Here is a 22,337-nt window from a genome sequence, read left to right on the forward strand (position 1 = left end):
ACACGGGAGGACATGTAAACTCCACACAGAAATGCCAACTGTCCCAGCGACCTTCTTGCTGTGAGGCGATTGTGCTACCCACTACGCCGCCATGCTGCCATTTAACAATATAATTAGAGCTTTTGTCAATGTTTTCAGTAAAGGTCACATTATAAAATTACATGTTGCCATGGAAAACATTTCACAACAAGTTCTATATATTGGACACATGAAACAACTCTTGCTAGGTGTAAAAAGGGTTAAGTTCATTTTCATTTCAACACAGTGACCAATACCGGCATTTCCACATCACTTAAAAAAAGATCTCCATCAACATCACATGACTGAAAGGGCTAACCCAAAATGCGTCTTGGTCTAACCCAAAATTGCCTCTTGAATGTGTAGGCAGCTGCAGCATTATAAAATCCTGAGTTTAACCGCTCAAAAATGACTTCTAAGATGGGCAAAAAAGTAAACATAGCTTACAGTCCTGTCTCCAGGCTGGTCAAATAAATTCAATATTGAATTCATCATTCAATGGTTATTAGTATATAGTCGAGGGATAGATAGGCAATGATCCAGGGGAGCCAATCAGGGAGCTAATGTTGTTTTCAAAAGTGCCAGTTTTGGTTTGTCCACTGAAACGAAAGCATTTTTTTTCAACCAGAACACAAACACCGGACATTACCATAAGCTACGCTCTTTAAAATGCTGCCTCAGAGGATGTAATTATTTGTCAACTAATGCCACACTTAGTTTAAAATGCAAGAAAATATTACAACCATGCAACATGTGTTTCCTGTCTACAGGCACCTCTGCAGATGGCGGCAGTAAAAGGCAGGAGCACTTGTCTCGCTTCTCAATGCCGGACTTGAGTAAAGATTCTGGCATGAACGTGTCTGAAAAGAGCAACATGGGCACCCTCAACTCCTCTGTGCAGTTCCACAGCTCTGAATCTCTGCGCAGCCTGAACTCGGCTCAGCCCTACCTGGAGCTCGAAGCTCCGGTCCAAGTCAGGTTTCCTGTGCAATACCCCCGAGAACCTTCTGGAATTAATGCTTTGCCGCCTGGTTTTGCCTATCAGGAGGAAGATCGCGTAAGTTTGGTTAGCAACGCCAATAATGCTCGTCTACCACCAATGAGCGAACGCACCCGCCGTCGTAGTATAGATCACGAAGAGCCACGCAGACGACACCACCACCATCGCTCCCGCCGCTCCAGGCGATCCCGTTCAGACAATGCACTCAACTTAGTCGCTGAACGCCGCCCAGCTCCGAAACGATCTCAACTTCATGCTCGTGAGGATTACGACCAGTTCCCTCTTCCCCGTGGATCTCGGGACACTTACGGAAGTGGCAGACTGAGGCAACAGCCTTTCAGACCTTGCCCTCGAACAACCTCTGACCTCACGCTTCAAAACCCCGCTCTCCACCGACACCAGGGTCCTTATTCGTGGGATCAGTATGATTACAATGACGACTGGTGCTCCACATGTTCCTCATCTTCCGAGTCAGAAGATGAAGGGTATTTTCTGGGTGAGCCAATTCCCAGACCCATCCAACTGAGGCACATGACTAGCGAAGAGCTGCTACGCAAATACAACTCTTCAGGACTCGGAGCATCCGGTCAATTCGGCAGTCGAGGACAGTTACATATGCGCAAACGTAGGAAGAGCAAGAACTGCATTATATCTTGAAAGTCACAACTGCTGCTGAGTCCTGCACAACATTGCACAAGATTTTCTTCTCCGTCAATATAGTTCGAAAGGCTTTTCAGTGTTGTGAGGTTACCAGTGAATAATACGCAGTAAATTAATTTGCTCACGGCTCAATTGCATATGCATGCTTCCCATGTGATATTTACAAATGAATCTGGATGTTACACTTTTATTTTTAAGGACTTCTTCAATCTGCAGCACTGTTGCCGCATTCGTTACAGCTAATGTGCAATTTTTTCTATGTAATCCATTCAGGCACAGTGATGTTTTTTTGTATGGTGTTCGCTTTGGGTTTAATGCCCCTTAATAAGATGTATATACGCAAATTAATGAAGAAATACACTAAGTTAAGGATGTAATGTAAATTATCTGTAAATGATGTACCACATATTTTTATATTTTGTATCAATAGAATCATTTATGTACTAAACATACTGTAGAGAACATAGTAAAGGCATGCACGTTCATTTGCTGATTTTTTTTTTTTTTTGTCCTGTATCAAAAATTAAAGAGTATTTCTGTGAGAGATGTGATTGACGGCTCTTGGTTCTTCATCATATGTGATCTCTGACTCACAACAGACACCAGCACACTCGCCATCTGCTCAATGTATTAATGCAGAAGACCACAGTTCAATGTTGGATCCAAATGGCTCGACTCGCTTAGTGATACACCTCATTGCTAATGACAGCTTATGAAAATTCAAGGATTCATTTCCAGTTCATTTTTACTGGGGATTTTAAAGGTGGGGAAGCGTTTTTACATCCCTAGCTTTAACTTTGAATTCCAAACCATAATTCTGTCAATAATGCTGCTGTGAAAGCAATAAGATACACGAGTATAGTTTTACAAATTCAGAATGCTATTTTAGCCGCTGGCTAATACGCTAATACATATGTGGTTTTCAGATATGCATACATAAACCATGACCGCAGTCTCTTGTGCTATAAGACTGAAATATGTATCTGAACGTATTTAAAAGTTACCAGATTTAATGTCCCCTACGGGCAAGAAATATGAGACGCTTTCTGCTACTGTGTGAGGAATGTTTGTCCTCATATATACTGAGTAGTGGTCAGAAGAGTCTTGAAGGAACGTTTAGATTACGATCTTATGGTATAACCAGCTGCATAAACCTCATCTATGGACAGATTTGCTTTCTGTATCTCTGCCGACTTTCCTTCACTTCTTCTATCGTTCTGTTTCCTCTTCTTTACCTCAGAAATTGATGAATGGCAGTTAAAATTATAACATCTATTGAAAAGACAGATTTGTACTTAGAAACTGATGATAACGTAATGCACAGCTTTCTCGTAAGGCATTATATGTTTTGAAAGGTTTCAAAAGATTTCTAAATTAATTACTAAATTAATGTAATGATACAACATGGTTCATTTTGGTTAGGTTTATGAAAGCCATAGAGCAGTATTCAAGCTAATAACTTTGGGTTGACAGAATGTTTTGAGAACATTAGTTTCTGTTTCCCAGAACCAGGCATGGGATGATAACCGGTTTCAAGGTATTCCGCGGTTTGCAGAGGTCAGTTTTAAAACTGCCAGAATTTTCTGTTTTACCGTTCCTACGCTATATGTCCAGTTTTTGTTTTTTGTTTTTTTTTAGGGCAACAGGATCTCCAACAGAAAAGGACCCTCCACATTAAAAACTACTGGTCCAAAATATTTTAAATGTTTCTTAAAATAAAATATGTTGTATTCAATATAGAGAAAAAGTTGCTGTTTTTTTACCCAGACATTTAAAAAAACTAATTTTAGTGCAGTAATCACAATACCATGAAACCGGTCCCATGTACCCCTATACCATACTTATACCGGCCCATGCCTATGTTCAAAAAATGGGCTTTTGCTGTTTGTTCAAATTACTTATTTCAAACCTCCCACAGATTTACACGGGCAACTGCTAATAGTGACTGTCTAGTGCCAAAGTGTAAGACCTCATTTAGTCAATCTGTCTTCTCTGTAAAGGAAGCCAAACTGTGGAATGATTTACCGGTTAGCTTAAAATCAGAAAGTAATAAACATGTTTAGTAGTGTTTTTAAAAAGTGGTTAAAAACAAAACAGCAGTGTTTGCACAAATAGTCTACTGTTAGTTGTTTTGATCGTGTCACCTTTGCTTTTGCCTTTTAGTAATTTTATGTAAAAAATTGTAATGTTGTGTATGTGTTTTTATTTTATTTCCATTTTGTTAATTTTTTAAGCCTCTTGGTGTTGAGAATTAGCAAGTTTGCTAAAACACTTAGATAAATGCATTTGGTTGTCCGGTGTAATTGTGATGTTGCTGTCAAATAAATAAATAATAAATAAATAAATTTAAAATTCTATTCAACATTGAAGTTTTGGAGTTAACAAGATGTATACAAGGTCAAAGCAACGCTTCTAAGATATAAAATAGAAGTAAAAGTGCTTGTCATAATGTACATCTGCAAAGAAGTTTATTTTCACTTCAGAAAATAGTCAATAGTTTTTATTTCTATTCATTTGGAATTATCTAACTGTAAATATTGATTTATTTCGTTATTTTTAAACACATAGCAGTAATTTTACCAGAGGCTCAGATTTTCTTGGCTAAAACAATTGCGACTTGTAATTAGATTTTGTCTATGATTTTAACCCATTTTTAGGCATTAATTACTCAATTATACCATACTTATAATGGCCCATAGAACATTGTTTAGGACATTGCTTTTAGGTTAGGAGAATGTTTCTGGAACATTTCATTTACAGTATGAAGCAATGAAATTGTTTGTGTGTGCTTTTGTTTAGTTGTTAGGTTGTTTGCTTTGCTTTAGTTTTACCATTGAGTTTTTACATTTTTTAGTCACCAAAAATAAAAGGCATCTGCAGATAACATTCCCAGAACATTTATATTTGTTGGTGAACATTCTGTTTGCTGTGATAATTCAGTCATGACTCAGTCAGTTGTTCAGAATGTTTTCTGCTCGTTTTCTTTTTCTGTAATGTAAGCCAGTATTACATATAATATACAACACAATATACAATATTGCATATGATAATTCTAAAATAATATTTCATTCATTTTCTTTTCGGCTTAGTCCCTTTATTAATCCAGGGTCGCCACAGCAAAATGAACCGCCAGTTTATCCAGCATATATTTTACGCAGCAGATGCCCTTCCAGCTGCAACCCATCACTAGGAAACACCCATACACTCCCATTCACACACATACACTACGGACATTTTAGCTTAGCCAATTCACCTTTACTGCATGTCTTTTGGTCTGTGGGGAAACTGGAGCACCTGGAGGAAACCCACGTGAACACCGGGAGAACATGCAAACTATGCACATTTTTAAATATTACTAATTTGTGAAGTAGTTCTTCTAATAATCTAATAACAATGAGTTGTGAAATGAACTTAAGAATCTGATTTGTAGACCAAACATTCAGACCAATTTTGTGGAAAAAGATCAACCGATATTTTTTTTAATCAGATTTGCCTCAAAAGAATGGTTTATTCACAAACTACACTGAAACAAATGCTTCAGTACATCAAGAACTTTTTTTACAATTTCGATTTATTTTATCAAAACATTCCTAATGCATTATTTGTTAATTGTTCAACCTCTCCGTGACACATTTCTGTGAACCACATTTCTGTTTGATGGTTATTTAGCCACATGGTTTGCATAGCAAGTTTTTTTAGATGTCATGGCCAATTTTGAAAGGGCTGCATATTGGCACAGACTGCACAATATAGTGTTAAAAATAGCTCCCAGAGGTCCACCGAGGGCTGATACTGCCGACAAAGCAAAAGCATGAAATTGTGAAACAGCCCAGGCGTGTCTTATAGTCATAATGGAAAGAGTCAGACCTGTCTTTGCCGTTAAGCTCGGTGGCCCGTGTCAGTTTTTCTGACAATCTCAAATGATTTGCAAATGGATTGCAATCAGCCAATGTTTCTGTTCTCCTGGTAGCTGATGTGATCGTGAGTTTGCATACACAAATGCCCCTGTCTGTGCTCATCTACCACATTTTAGGGGGTAAAACCTTGGTAGTGTTCTTTATTTTATCTTTCCTCTACCTACAGAGAGATCAAGTACATTCATTTAATATCTGATAAGATCAGAAATGTTTTAGATAACGTGTCAATAACCATTTTTCTCCTTTAAATCATTTGTGAAAAGATAGTCCAGAATCTCTACTGTATTTTATTGAAGGAATACCTCATAAAAGCAGAAAGAGACTCTCAGGGTTGAAATTCATCCTACTTATGACCCTATAATAATCTGTGGGCCATGACTGAAATTAATCTAAGGGCCAGAACCCTGAGCAGGCATTATACTTATAACCATTAAAACAATATAAAATATGTGAGTTTATAGTCTATTCATCTATTGTGGAAATGACATGTCGGTTCAGCAATTTGTGGTTTAACTTTATGCTTTTAGAGCATTTATGTCAGAGGTAACTGATGTAGAAAGCACTTCTCAATGACGTGACATGACCATCGCTGTCATTATTTCATGACTTGAAAGAGCCAGCTGCTGGTATTGCTATTTAAATGTTATTGTCTTATAGCCAGTTTTGAATTCTAATTTATCTCTCAAGACATTGAAGTTAGAACCATTAACCTTTGCGTGAACCACTTTTTAACACAATTGCTTGTGTGTATCAAAGCCCTGTTTGAAACTCAATTATTCAAAATTGAAACTTTAGATGTTTTGAAGGCAATAAGATGTAGCCAAAGCAACGTTTGCAAGGTAAAATATGTTTAAAATACTTGTCATAATGTTAATCTGCAAAATAGTCCATGTTAGGTAGTATATTCATCTCAGAAAATAGTCAAAAGTCATGCATTTGTTTTGTTTATCTATTTGTTTGAATTTTTTATGTATACACCACTCTAATTTATTTAAAATTTACATTCATGTAACCAAATACTGATTTATTTAGTCTGTAGTTAATAAATAGCAGTCATTTTAACACCTAAAATGTTCCAAAGAGGTACATTTTAATGATTGCAACTTTTTAATCTGATTTTGACTATAATTTTAATCCATTTTTAGGCATTAACTAATAAATTAACAGTGTAGTTTTCATTATGAGGTTAGTTAAATTAGCCGATGTTGACTATTGGAGCCTCATTGAACAGTGTTAACATACAATAGTCCAATAAATAGTCAAATAATTGTAGTATGGACATATTAACGTGAGTTTTTGCCACACAAAAGTATTCTAGGATCTTTATATGAAAAGTTTTGTGAACCAGTGAAGTCACATGGAATGTTTTAGCAATGTTTTTGGTATTTTCTAGGCTTTGACGAAATTAGAGAGCTCTTGAAATTTATTTAAATTGTCTTAATTTGTGCTTTAAAGATGAACGAAGGCTTTGGAGTGACATGATGATGAAAAATAAATAACAGAATTTAAATTTTTGGATAAACTAACATTTTAAAATGGAAAACACGGATGTGGAAATAGGTTGAATCTTTTGTCTTGATCTAGAGCTCTGTATTGACAGTATGTTTAGTCACTGCTCTAAAAAGAGTGAAAAGTGCTTGAGCTTCCTGCTGTTACTATGGTTACAGTATCAGGCGGAAACAATTTGTCTGTTTACCAGTGAAAAATGTGAGCTGACTAACTTTATACTGACTGAACTCATGCAGGCAACAAGAATTGTGAAAGAACACGCTGTTTGAGTGAAAGATCTCAGATAATTAATGTTTGACAGTAAACATGTTCATTTCAATGTGCTCTGGGAAACACACACTCACCGGCCACTTTATTAGGTACACTAGTACCTATTACTAATACCAAGTTGGACCCCCTTTTGCCTTCAGAACTGCCTTAGTTCTTCGTGGCATAGATTAAACAAGGTGCTGGAAATATTCCTCAGAGATTTTGGTCCATATTGACATTATAACTTCCGTTCCACCACAACCCAAAGGTGCTCTATTGGATTGAGAGCTGGTGACTGTGGAGGCCATTTGAGTACAGTGAACTTATTGTCATGTTCAAGAAACCAGTCAGAGATGATTTGCGCTCGTAGCCATCAGAAGATGGGGACACTGTGGTCCTACAGGGATGGACATGGTCAGCAACAATACTCAGGTTGTGGCATTGACACCATGCTCAACTGGTACTAATGGGCCCAAAGTGTTCCAAGAAGATTTCCCCCACACCATTACACCACCACTAGCAGCAGCCTGAACCGTTGATACAAGGCAGGAAGCATCCATGTTTTCATGTTGTTGACGCCAAATTCTGAACCTATCGGAATGTTGCAGCAGAAATGGAGACTCATCAGACCAGACAATGTTTTTCCACTCTTTTGTCCAATTTTGGTTTGCCTTTGTGAATTGTAGCCTCAGTTTTCTGTTCTTAGCTGACTGGAGTGGCACCCGGTGTGATCTTCTGCTGGTGTAGGCCATCTGCCTCATGGTTTGATGTGTTGTGCATTCAAAGATGCTCTTCTTTGTACCTTGATTGTAACGAGTGGTTATTTGAGTTACTGTTGACTTTATATGAGCTGGAACCAGTTTGACCATTCTCCTCTGACCTCTGGCATCAACAAAGCATTTGCGCCCACAGAACTGCCGCTCACTGGATATTTTCTCTTTTTCAGACCATTCTCTGTAAATCCTACAGATGGTTGTTCATGAAAATCCCAGTAGATCAGCAGTTTCTGAAATACTCAGACCAGCCCGTCTGAACCCAACAACCATGCCATGTTCAAAGTCACTTAAATCACCTTTCTTCCCCATTCTGATGCTCGGTTTGCGATTTGAAATGCAGCAGATCGTCTTAACCATGTCTGCATGCCTAAATGCATTGAGTTCCTGTCATGAAATTGGCTGATTAGGACAGGACAGGTGTACCAAAAAACTTGCTGGTGAGTATGGTATATACTTGTATTTTTTAAAATAATCATAGAAAAAGAGTAAGCAATTATAATTTGCATATATAGCAAATATTTTGTTAATCACAGACCAATTAGCCTTTTTATAATTCAAACCTCATCCTTATAGAATGTGCAATGATGGTTCTTTTCCCATATAGGAGGTGTTATTGTAGACTGAATAAAAAGATTTAATTTCTGCATGATTTTATCCATTGATGAGATTCTCATCTCTCCAGCTGGATGTCACCATCACATGCCAAATACATGACATCAAACCCCTTGAGGGTCTTATTTTGCTCCATAAAATGAAAACCCATTCATCCATCCATTCAGAAGAATCTATCATGCATATTGCTAATTTAAAACACTGGTCACACTTTACAATAAGGTTCATTAGTTAATGTTAATTAATGCATTTACTAACATGAACAAACAATGGACAATACATCTACTACTGTATTTGTTCATGTTAGTTAACGTTAGTTAATGAAAATTGTAGTTCAGTGTTAGTTCATGTTAACTCATGGTGCATTAACTAATGGTAACAAGCATGGACTTGGATGTTAATAATGCATTAGTAAATGTACAATTATGATTAATAAATGCTGTACATGTGTTGTTCATGATTAGTTTATGTTAGTAAATGCATTAACTAATGAACCTTATTGTAAAGTGTTACCAAAACACTATGAATGTATTATCTGAAACACTGATCTACAATTCAGAACGCATAATGTGCAGACTCAGTGAACCAAAATTAAAGAGATAGTTTACCCAAAACCAAAATATTATAAACTAAAAATACTCACAATTCACTTGTTTTGACACCTCTTTGAGTTTCTTTTTTCTGTTGAGCACAAAATACGTTATTTTAAAAAAGTTGGAAACCGGTAAATTATTGACTTGCATAATAATTTTTGATATTTCTACTATGGAACCGGAATAGTAACCGGTTTCTAACATTCTTCAAGGTATCTTCTTTTGTGTTCAACATTTATAAAAAATAAATAGAAACATATAAACATTTGAAAACACATAAGGTTGGGTAAATGAGTAAATTCTTATTTTTTGCGTGAACTGTTTCTTCAAAATCTATTCAGAAATACCAATAGAGCAACCTGTGGTATTTGTCCACAATAACAACACACAAATCCAGTACAATGACCAGTGTGTGTCTACATTGTGATGCCACAGGAGCTAAATGGAGCTATTCAGAGCTCATAATCCTGGGATCAGGAGGTCTCCGGACTGTTTAACATTCATAGAAACATCCATTCCACTCACACATAGGAGATAATCCCAGAGTGCCAAAAGCCCTGTGATTTCCAGCTGCAGCCCCAGTCATTTTACAGATGGTAATGACCTTACTGAAGCATGCCCATCTGTGTGCACACACACACACACACACAGGCCTACTAATGCACAATTACTAGTGCATTATGGTGATCTATATGAACCAGCTGATTATTGCATCAATGTTGACATTTCTGCCATTCATAATGTTTAAATAGATAGTTCTCCTATAAATGAAAATATGCTGTTAGTTTAGTCATCTTTAGAGGCCAGTTCAACAACTTATGGTTGCAGAGTTATTTTCCAGTTGACAAATCCAAAGAAATGCAAACTGGTTAAGTTTGCTTTAGGTTAACTGGTTTATTTTTCACTTTAATAATTAAATGCTCAAGAAGAGATATTACTCATTCAAAAAGATGTATTACATATTCAAATAGTTTACCTTTAGCTGGAAGAGATCATATGAAAAATGATATGTAATAACGTAATGAATTTAAATGTTTCCAGAGCAGTACATTTTCAGTGCTTTTTGTTTTGTGATTGTACTAAAAGATTGACATATACTTTGAAGTCATTTGTAAAAGTGTGACACATGCAGCAAACAGCCAATCAGAGAGAGTCAGTTATCATTATCAGAAATAGAATGCATTTGAACACATAGACACTACGTCTTGTCGCCTATCCAAGTTTTAGGAACAACAAATAACTTGTAGTTGATCATTTGGTATCAGAAGTGGCTTATTTGAAAGGCAAAGGCCTGTAGATTACGCTTACTTTACCAAAATAAAATATGATCATGCCTTGATTTTTAATTATTTAATAAGGACAGTAAGGTCTGACTTTGCTCAGACAAAAGTCTTGTCACTTAACAGAAATAATGTACAGTATAGAGTATAAAATCATGGTGCAGTGGAAAAATGTTTTATATTGTGTATGACTCCCACGAGCTTGGAGGACTGCATCCATACATCTCTGCAATGACACAAATAGCTTATTAATAAAAGCATCTGGAGTGGCAAAGAAAGCATTCATGATAAATAAAGGAACTAAGCCAAAGGAAAATAAATGAATGAATGTTTTCTTATGGTCCCTTTAAAAATCAGGGGTCGCCACAGCTTAATGAACCGCCAACTTATTCAGCATATGTTTTATGCAGCGGATGCCCTTTAAGCTGCAACCCATCACTTGGAAACCAACGCAATCTCACGGCAATTAGTAACTTTTTGATTTAGTGGCTAATTCCTATGAATTCATACAATCTAATTTGTACAATTTAGTACGATTTGCTTATCACCCAATGACGGTTGGGGTTATAGGGGTGGGGTTTAGTGCCATGCCTCAGTGACCTTCTTGCTGAGAGGCGAACTTGCTACCCACTGGGCCACCGTGCAATCTAGTAAAAGACGCATGGGCACTCGAAGCTGATTGGTCTGGTTTGCGTCTTTAGTTGTGTAGTGTAAGTTGTCATGGTGATGAAACCTGATCAAACCCAATGCAACTAGCCATGAACTAAAAACCAAAATTGTTTTTGTTCAACAGGCCTCATCGAAGATATAAGATTTTCAAAACATTTAAGCCAAAATTATGGTTCTTACTAATTTACAATAATAATAATAATAATAATAATAATAATTCCTTACATTTATATAGGCTTTTCTGGACACTCAAAGTGCTTTACACATTTTTCAGGAATCTCCTCAGCCAATACCAGTGTGCAGTGTGCAGCTGATTGGTGGAGAGAAGACAGAGTGATCCAATAGTATCTGAATGCAGCCTTTATGATGCAAGCTGAGATTGCATCACTCAGCGACACAATGTCAGAGACAATGCACTCAGTGGAGTGAGTGACATCACAGTGACAGTTAGGGTTAGGGGTGGGGTTAGGTGAGTGCATTAAAAAGCATTGGATGCAGCTCAGATTGCACTGCACCAGGTCTGCATCCAGACCCCTCTCGAGTTATGAAGCCAATTATGATACCGGGATGGTTGGGAGGCCAGGTTGGACAGAGACCAGAGAGCAAATTTGGCCAGGATGTCAGACCAAAGGACATTTTTACGACCACAGAGAGTCTGGACCTCGGTTTAACGTCTCATCCAAAAGACGGTACTCACTGAGCAGTATAGACTCCACTACAATATACTGGGGCCTTAGGACCCACACAGACACCCCCTGCTTGTCTCACTAACACCACTTCTGGCAGAAACCTAGCTTTCCCATGTGATCTCCCATACAGGTACAGACCAGGCGCAGCTTTAGTGGGCGACCATGTGAGAGTTGCAGAGAGCTAGCTGCTGGCCGGCATTATAAATGCAAGTAAGTGGCTACAAACACCTTGAGAATAATAATAAAACACATATGAGCGACACAGTGGTGCAGTAGGTAGTGCTGTCGCCTCACAGCACGAAGCTCATTGGTTCAAGCCTTGGCTGGGTCAGTTTGCGTTTCTGTGTGGAGTTTGCATGTTCTCCCTGCATTCGCGTGGGTATCCCTTCGGGTGCTCCAGTTTCCACCACAGTCCAAAGACATGGGGTACAAGTGAATTGGGTAATCTAAATTGTGCGTAGTGTATGAGTGTGAATGAGTGTGTGTGGATGTTTTCCAGAGATGAGTTGTGGCTGGAAGGGCATCCGCTGCGTAAAATGTGCTGGATAAGTTGGCGGTTCATTCCGCTGTGGCGACCCCAGATTAATAAAGAGACTAAGCCGAAAAGAAAATGAATGAAGAAGGAATGAATAAAAAGGCTAAATCAATATTCATGGCTACTGATGATACATTGATGTATTATAAAATGAAATGATAAGACTGTGCCAAAAAACATTATGTACAACATTCACACCAAACCATTCACACTAAGGTTGAATATTTGCTTTGCACGTTGACCTTGTGATGTGGAAGTGAGTGCATCTGCTTACACACTCATTTACAAGATTAATGATCGATTTTCAGTTATGCACTCGACAGGACGGCAGCTGAACATTAATAACGAGCTGCAGGAATGCTAATGAAGCTAATTATATTAACATTGTCTGACCGTCTCCTAGCAGATTCAGAACCATTATGTCATTTGCCTGTGCGGATTGGCTCTGATAAAACAGAAGAACAATTACTGTGTTCTGCTCTGTGGTGTGTCAGTGTGTCGGTCAGCTATTATTAGCACCCTTGACTAATTTAACGCTCTCAGAATCTCTTAACATAAGCACCTTTAACTAAATCCATACTGGAGTCACATTGCAGTTAACACAATTGTGCTTTTAATCAGAACAGGACGTTGTCATTGTCATTGAGCAGCGACTAATGTTAACTTATTTTAACATAATGTAAGAATTATAGGTTGTTTTAAAGGGTTACTCTTTTACCTACTTTACAAGATGTAAGATAAGTCTTTTATGTCTCCAGAATTTTTATATAAAGTTTCAGCTCAAAATACCCATCAGATCATTTATTATACCTTGCTGAAAATGTCTATTTTGGGGTCATAGGAAATTGTAGTTGCATTTATAGCCTGTGCCTTTAAATGCAAATGAGCTTGTTCTCATCGATCACCCTTCTGACATGCATGGGTATTCAACAGCAGTCATTGACAGAGGCAGACACAAATTAATTAGATGTACAGTTTTTTGAGTCAAAAGACTGAACTATTTTCCTAATGGTTATTTGATGTATTTGCTGTGAAGTTTAGTCAAGCCTTTTGCAATGATGAGTCACACTAATGCCCTAACAAAGTTCGCAGTACATATTTTGCACAGCTATTCGTGGCAAATGTGACAGGATACAAGTTACTATACATTTCTGTATGTGTATCCATTATGTTACTGTACAAAAAAAGCATGATTTAACATCCACAAATCAAGATTTTGATGTATGATCAAAGCATCCTTGTTTGTAGTTGCACTATAAACACAATACAGATGTGCTGATTCCAGCATACCGATCTTTTAACTTTATTTTAAACATGCTCTATTTTAAAAATGTTTTACACATGTAGAACTCATTCATGGGGTTCAGCTGATCAAATTGGAACAGAACTTTTAATCCAGGTTTCTTTGCAAACCCTGGCTTGTGGATGTAATTAAACCGAGATATGTTAATATGCTCCTGTCAATCCATTCTGTGGGCAGGGAAAATTGCACTCCTACATCACATTGCAGTGGGCCTCAAAATCAGTGCATTTGGCTCCTATTTTAACATCAGAAAAAAAAAGACTTATTGTGTCACTTCAATATGACTGTGGACTCACCTGCACACAGTTATGTTCAAACAGCTTCTAAAATAAAATTTTGCATAATAGGAGCCCTTTAACCATGTGATATTGATTATATATATAGTCAATTTAAACAATACACAAGGGTTAAAATAGTAAAAGTAAAGATACTTTGTTTATCAACCTTTTTTTGTTAAGTCTTTCTTATGGTTTAAATAGGTTAAAACTTAACTTCACATTTAAAAAAAAGAAATACTAAAAGCTCCAACAAAAGTAAAATTGCAAATAAGAGGTGTTTTCAGTGTAGTAATCTCATATATAACGTTTAATGAATTTAAAATCTCGTTAGTTCTAATTAAAAGCTGATTATACACTCTGCAGCTTTCCAGTGGACAAACAGCGCCACCCTGTGATTGTTAAAAATACTGGACAATAATATAAAAAAAAAATAATCATTTTAATATGTACACATTTTATTTCATATCGGGGATTTTCATTTTTGCTTTGTGACAGGAGTTGATTTTTTTATGAGAGTTCAAATAAAGCTTCTTGGAAATTCATACATTCATCATATGTTTACCACATTTTAAATGCTCCCGTCCACACTAAAAAAATTAGTTGAATTGTTTTAACCCAACATTTAGTCAAATATGGACAAACCTGTGTTTAATTTTAAATCTAAATTACTTTTTTTTTTACCCGACTGTTATGTTTGTCCACATTTGATCCAATGCCCAGCATTTTTTTCTTCTACTTAAGTCTATTGCTGTGTCCCCACTATTTAAGTCTTTAAATGTTCAAGGAATATGAATGCATATTTAACTATCTCAGCAAACCAAGACAAAAACACTTGAAAACATGCTAGGTTAATGTAACATATCCATGTGGGTTAAATACTCGCAAACCCAACCATTAGGTTAATAATTTTATTTAAAATAATTTTACAAAATAACTCAACAGTTACACTACTCCATATTTTACCCAAAATCTGTTGAAACAACACTGCATTTTTGTTTATTTATTTATTTTTATTTTTTCTTTAGAGTGAAGGAACCCATAGTCATTTCTATGAAAGTACAGAAAGTTCAGTCCCACTTTATATTTAGTGTCCTTAACTACTATGTACTTAAATAAAAAAGATAATTACAATTTACTTACTGTGTATGTAATGTATTTGAGAACACTTGTGGTGCTTTTGTGTTGGGATAGAGCATGGGTTATGGACAGGTTTGGTGGTATGTTTAGGTTTAAGGGTGGGTTAAGGTGTAAGGGATGGTCAACAGTGTATTTACAAATGTAATTACAAAAGTTAAATACAGATGTAATTACATATATGTATTTAATCAAGCATAAGTACACAGTAAATACATGTATTTACACAATAATGTTAACAAACTATTTAATCCTTTGTAAGTACATATTAGTTAAGGCCACTTAATATAAAGTGGGACTGAATGTTAGTTAATGTTTTTACAATCGTTAACAAACAATAAACAGTACATTCAGTATTCATTTATATTTGTTAGCATTAGTTCATTTACTCACAATACATTAACTAGCCTAATATAAACAACCACAACTTAAGATTTTAATAAAGCATTAATAACTATTGAACTATGAATAATAAATGAAGTAAAAGTAATGTTCATTCTCAGTTCATGTTAGTAAGTACATTAACATACCTTATTAATGTATTAATAATTAATTAATGTACATTATTTACATTAATGATCATATATAAATGTGCTTTTATACCTAATATTTATAATATTTCCAATAGGTAATGTACACTCACTGGCCACTTTGTTAAATACACCTGTCCAACTGCTCCTTAGTGCAAATTTCCAATAAGCCAATCACATGGCAGCAACTCAATGCATTTAGACATGTAGACATGGTCAAGACGATCAGCTGCAGTTCAAACCAAGCATTAGAATGGGGAAGAAAAGAGATTTAAGTGACTTTGAATGTGGCATGGTTTTGGTGCCAGACAGGCTGGTTTAAGTATTTCAGAAACTGATGATCTACTGGAATTTTCACATACAACCATATCTCGAGTTTACAGAGAATGGGATCAAAAAAATCAAATATCTAGTGAGCGGCAGTTCTGTGGGCGCAAATGCCTTGTTGATGCTAGAGGTCAGAGGAAAATGGCCAGACTGGTTCGAGCTAATAGAAAGGCAACAATAACTCAAATAACCACTCATTATAACTAGGGTTATAATTATAATTTCATGATACGGTAATACCTCGGTATGAATTGCACAGTACGATATTTATTGAATCATTTACAGGAAAAACTAAACTAATAAAAATACCCCAAAAAGTGCGAAAAGTGCCAATAACATACAAATTAGCCATCTCTCTGTAAGCTTTAAAACAGGAACTTCAATTTTTCAATTTTAAAGGGTCACGAAACACCAAAACACATTTTTTGAGCTGTTGACAGTCGTATATGTGTCCCACACTGCTAAAAACACTATTAGGACACCTATATTTCACTAAAAAGTGTAAATTGGTTGTTTTTGCGATATTTCAAGCAAATTCGTACTTCCGGTTTGAAACGAATTTTTGAAGCTGCGTCACGACCATGACATAATAGCGTTGTTGTATTCCTGCGTGCAGACTGGACGTCTGTACCAGAGTGTGTCTTATTACGTCTTACAGTGTGTTGCATTAATGCATGAGTAAGGCTTGGTTCAAACCAATCAGCGCGCTCTATTGTGCAACTTCATTAATATTTATTACTGTCAGAGTGTAGACGGCAGAGACGCCACGTTGTGTTGGCAAAACAAACGTGAAGTGTTGCTTTTATAATTTGCTGCAGTTAAGTTTTGTTTTCATTTTCTCTCTGTGAGAGCGCAGCTGGAGTCACGTGTGGATTAACAGTGTACGCGACGCTCGACAACAATAACTTACGTGTCTAAGGAGGATTATTGTTTACCTGAGAGCTGTTCTCATCTGCAAACGCTGAGATCGGATTCGCTTGTAGTCTCCTCTTAATAAAGACGCGGCTCTAGCTGCTGGTGATTGTTCTGTCTCTACAGATTTGGTAAGTGAGCGACCAGTGCTCTTTGTTTATTCAGTTTGTTCGTATCGAACTAAGTTAACTATTGCACCGAGTGTAAACATGTTAGCACCACAACCAAACTTTAACTTCGTGTAGGATTTTCGCCGCATTTTGTGAAAGGAATAACACGCGGCTTTCTGACACTACCTGCTGTGTGCATCTAAGTTTCCGGGAAATCCGAAGGTTTTTTTTTCTCTCATTCGCCGTGCTGTATCAAACGTTGCATGAAAAGTACACGCTTAGAGCAGCTCCTCGAATCAAATATCTCGTTTCCATTTAATAATTTGGCAAATAATTCAACTACAGATGTCCATGTAAACACCATCAATTTCTCCCGTGTGTGTGTGTGTGTGTGTGTGTGTGTGTTTTGACTCTGAAACTCGCTCGTGCCCAAATAGACACTCCCACACCATCCCACTTTAGTTCCTCCGACACTCCCCCCTAAACAGAGCTGGACACGCCCACTTTTCTGACTTTTTCCAAAGTGTGAAAACACCCTGATGAAACAAGGGGGTTTCATGGCCTTTTAATAACAAAAAATCATTAAACCATGTAAAAAAAATAAAGTTTCAATTTAGTATTGTTTAAAACTAATCACATTCAACATTTAATCACGCACTCACTTAGATAGAGATGGGTTTTAAGGAAAATTATCATATAACTATAATCTGGAAAAAGCTGGGATCTCTGGGTATTTACAATGTCCCCTGCAACAGAAAAAAACCCTCTCATTTGGGACTGAGGTTTCTGGGACAGAGCGTAACGTTGTGCATTGTCTTTCCCCCACTTGAGAGGACAAGCCATGAGTGGTACAAGTCAATGTCTGCATCAGTCTGAACAGTGTGCTGTGTTTTTGCAGTCTCCATGACTGTTATTAGTCGTATTCCCCGACTTGCAGGCACGTGCACACATAGGGCTTAACCTGTGCAGTGCACATGCCCTTTTTAGTCTTGGATAGAAAGTGCCCTTCCAAAGTGATCAAAAGTGCCCCCGCGACGCGACACACCCTCCGTCCCGCTTTACAGTATGCGCGCGACAACACAGCTGATCAGAACGCGCGCAACAACACCGATATTCATTACGCGTGGGCGACAACAACAACACCCCCCCCCCCTTCTTTTTTTAGGGAGAAACCGAAATGCTTCCACACATCCGATTTAAAACCCGATTTAGGTTCGATCATTTCCAGCTCTTTTTCATCCCCGCTACTAGCAGCACACTCCATTTCCGCATTACTGGATCTGTAGCGACAACAGACCGCAAAGGTTGATGGCCACGCCTGGGCTGATGGGAATTGTAGTTTGAATTGTAGTTAGTCATGCGACTACGGTAATATTGAAAAAAATTGCTATTGCGGTATGACGGTATTTACAATGGCGTTACATCCCTAGTTATAACCGATGTATGCAGAAGAGCATCTGTGAGTGCACAACACGTCCAACCTTGAGGCAGATGGCCTACAGCAGCAGAAGACCACATCGGGTGCCACTATTCAGTTAAGAACAGGAAACTGAGGCTACAAATCACACAAATTTGGACAATAGAAGATTGGGAAAACATTGCCTGGTCTGATGAGTCTCGATTTCTGCTGCAACATTCGGATGGTAGGGTCAGAATTTGGTATCAACAACATGAAAGCATGGATCCATCCTGCCTTGTATCCATGCTTCATGTTTTGTTGGTGGTGGTGTAATAGTGTGGGGGATACTGTATGTTCTTGGCACACTTTGAGCTCATTAGTACCAATTGAGCATCGTGTCAACACCACAGCCTACCTGAGTATTGTTGCTGATCATGTCCATCCCTTAATGACCACAGTGTACCCATCTTCTGATGGCTACTTCCAGCAGGATAACGCACCATGTCATAAATCATCTCAGACTGTTTACTGTTCAATGTACTCAAATGGCCTCCACAGTCACCATATCTCAATCCAATAGAGCACCTTTGGGATGTGGTTCAACGGGAGATTCACATCATGGATCTGCACCCGACAAATCTGCAGCAACTGCGTGATGCTATCATGTCAATATGGACCATATTTCCAGTAATTTGTTGAATCTGCCATGAAGGATTAAGGCAGTTCTGAAGTCAACAGGGGGTCTAACTCTGTCCTAGGTGCATCTAATAACACCTGTGAGTGTATATTGAGGTTACTAAAAGGCATCAAAATCATTGATTAAATTTAGTTTAACGTTCTGCTTCAGGGTTATAGAATTTGTTCCCTTATTTCCAGCGTTTCTTTAGTGTTACATTTCTTCACAAGCTTATAACATTGGTTTTCCCAATGGACATTATGTCATGCACATAAAGTCTTTCCAATAATTATATAACAGGGTGTTTTGGGATGTCCATAATCATTGTCAGTCAGCTAAATTAATCCTATGAAACAGCTGAAGTGGCGATAAAGTATCTAGTTGTGTCAATCATTATTGGTGTGTGTGAAGTTCACTCAGTACATATTAAACAGTTAATAAGGCTGGGAACCTCATACAGCCTGTGCGGGACTGATAAGACAGAAAGTCCCTGATCTGAACCTCAGCAAACCCAAAGCCCCTGCGCAGCAGTACGGGTGGGCAGATTTCAAGCTCTTAACCGCACCAAATACTTCAATTACTGTATATCTGTCAGCACTATCCCTGAGAAATAGAGAGAGTTCGCTTTATAATGTGTGATGGGCTAGTTAAGGAGTAACTGGAGAGTCTACATTGATTTAAAAAAGAGAACATTTTTGTTTTCGGATGTTACATAATGTAGTTAGACATTTTCAGCTATTGTGAAATAAATAAAAGAATCAGTAGTTTTACGTGTTTGGATAAAACTTGTCAAATATCTCTCAGCAAATCAAAGTGCAGATTAAAAGCAGAGAATGTTTCTTAGAAACACCTTTGAATCCATTGAACATTAGGTCACACTTTAGTTAAGGTACAACTCTCACTAATAACAAAAAAATGTTATTTTTGCCTTAACAAACTCCTAATTTGTGGCTTATGTTTAGGTATTATGTAGAATTAGATCAGGCAGAGCATGTGCTTTATAAGCTGTGCTTATGAACAGTCAATAGCTTAATAATATGCAGGTAATGAGCCATAGTTTGTAGTGAGAATTGGTCCTTAAATGAAAGTGGTAAAACGATTGTTGTGTCATCTTTCCTATTACACTTCTCTCTAATGTCTGAATTATATTAACCGTTTTCTTTCAGATCTGTTTCATGTCTCTGCTGTCATTTTATTTTCAGAAAAAAATTAACTGCCTGCTCTACCAAATAGTTGACCATATTTTGACTTTTAAAAAATGACTGTTAAAGTTATTTAAAGAATGATTGTTTTAATTAATGCTTACACATAGCATTGTTGGTTTACAAAAAAGAGAAAAATAATCTAACATAATCCTGTTGCACTACTACACTTGATTTTGGTTTTATTGTAAAAAAAACTAAACAAATGAGAATCTGAAATGTTTTAGTGCTTCCAAAAATAAAGATAATTTAGTGTTAAAAAATTTTTTTTTTATTTATTTTTTGAACAGATTGGTCTTACACTTCAAATGTTCTGCTTTTAATAGTATATGTATTAATTCTGGTACTTTTATTGTAAACCGACATTTTAACCTTTTGCTAGAGGTTGGTATTTTAGAAATTGTGGGATATGTTGGAAAAAATTTGAAAAAAAAAATCAAACTAGTTGAGTGTGTCAACTAGTGACATTAAGGGTTAAGAAATGCAATTCTTGGTGGGGCAGTTAAAGGGTTAATACTTTGAGTATTTTATTTATTGTGACACAATTCTTTCAAAAATATAACAACAACAACCGCAACAACAACAACTGCAACAACAACAACAACAACAACAACAACAACAACAACAATAATAATACCAGCTCAAAACAGCAATTAAAAAATATGTAAGTTTTTTCTGTGAAAAGTGCTTCACTCATGATAAGAAATAGAGCCTTTAATTATGGTTCAGGAGCAGTGACGTAAAAGATTTTATGAGCCACAATTTTAATTTGTTATTCAGAAATCTTCTTTTGGTGTGGTAGCTGTTGCAGAAAACACACACACACACACACACACACAAATATATTTTAATTAGCTATTTGTATATTATTTTTTTCAACTAGGATTCCTGTAAATCAATTGACATAACTAACACAGATGTCTCTATTCAACCCTCCTTTCAGATAACAGCAAGACTATGTGGGTAATAATTGCATAAATCAACAAATTAGATGTAAATATAGCTCATTTTACATTAGAGTTTCAATAGTGATGTGTTAAACTTAGCTCACACTGTCAAACTAAACTGTTTGTCTGTTCTGAACCTTGTGACCAAAATGAACCAGTTGGATCTGGATTTTACCAGTGGATAAAAAATGGAAATTGTTTCTGCATCGTGTTTGACAGAAGATTTCTTCTTACTTTATGCTTTTATTTGGCTGCAAAAACAGTTACGAAAAAAGTAGAATTAGTAGAATTAACCTTTATGCAGGTCAAGTGCTGAATGAATCATTGTTTTTGAATGAATAAGTTGGGGTGATTCAGTGATTTACTCATTAACCGGGTTTCCATCCTAAAGCAAAGCAGATCTTTTCAAAGTTCACAAAAAAGAAAAGAAAATCCAGATGTGAATTAGTTGCAATTGAATACACAAGGCTTGTCACCGGTATAATTTAAATGAGGAAAAATGCAATGGTCAGTATGGACCCTCTAGTAAAGGAAGCAATTCATCTAATAATGGAGCAAATCATTGATCAATATGACTGACGATTCTCAGATTATACGACAGTTTCTGCAGCTTCATTGTTATGAAACATCTGGGATTGGGAAATGCGCTGGAACCTCAGCACTTCCATTATGAATGGGTAAAATTGTAAAACTTTGCATTGCCACCACAGAAAAAGAAGTCCCACCTTCCAATCAAGTTAGATTTAACAAATTAAATGCAATTTCAGAAAGAAAAATCCTCACAATGCAAACACATTAAGAAAACGCGCTGCTAATTCTCACCACACATGCAAATAGCATTGAACACAATGGGCATTTTTCATGGGGACCCAAAAACGTGACAGACATGACTGGCATTTGCTTATTGGGCTGTGACTATTGCTCAGTGTAGGTTGTAGATGAGTTTCTTTAGGCAGCACATTTTTTTAATTTGTTTAGGTTGTGAGCATTTGCAACAAACCAATAATTGCTT

At 36.8% G+C, this 22,337-nt stretch overlaps 1 protein-coding gene across 6 annotated transcripts in view; it reads left to right on the forward strand.

Annotated features, from left to right (window-relative positions):
• prickle2b (prickle homolog 2b) overlaps window positions 1-2,222 on the forward strand; it is a 190,700-nt gene extending 188,478 nt beyond the window's left edge. For 5 of the 6 annotated variants that reach the window (XM_073915553.1, XM_073915552.1, XM_068224119.1 and 2 more), the window contains one exon: window positions 789-2,222. In XM_073915553.1, the coding sequence (XP_073771654.1) occupies window positions 789-1,675 (887 nt within the window). In that variant the 3' untranslated portion in view covers window positions 1,676-2,222. 6 annotated transcript variants of the gene reach the window in all.
• The last annotated feature ends 20,115 nt before the right edge of the window (window positions 2,223-22,337 follow it).

The sequence above is a fragment of the Danio rerio genome, chromosome 11, assembly GCF_049306965.1.
Source record: "Danio rerio strain Tuebingen ecotype United States chromosome 11, GRCz12tu, whole genome shotgun sequence".
NCBI lineage: Eukaryota > Metazoa > Chordata > Actinopteri > Cypriniformes > Danionidae > Danio > Danio rerio.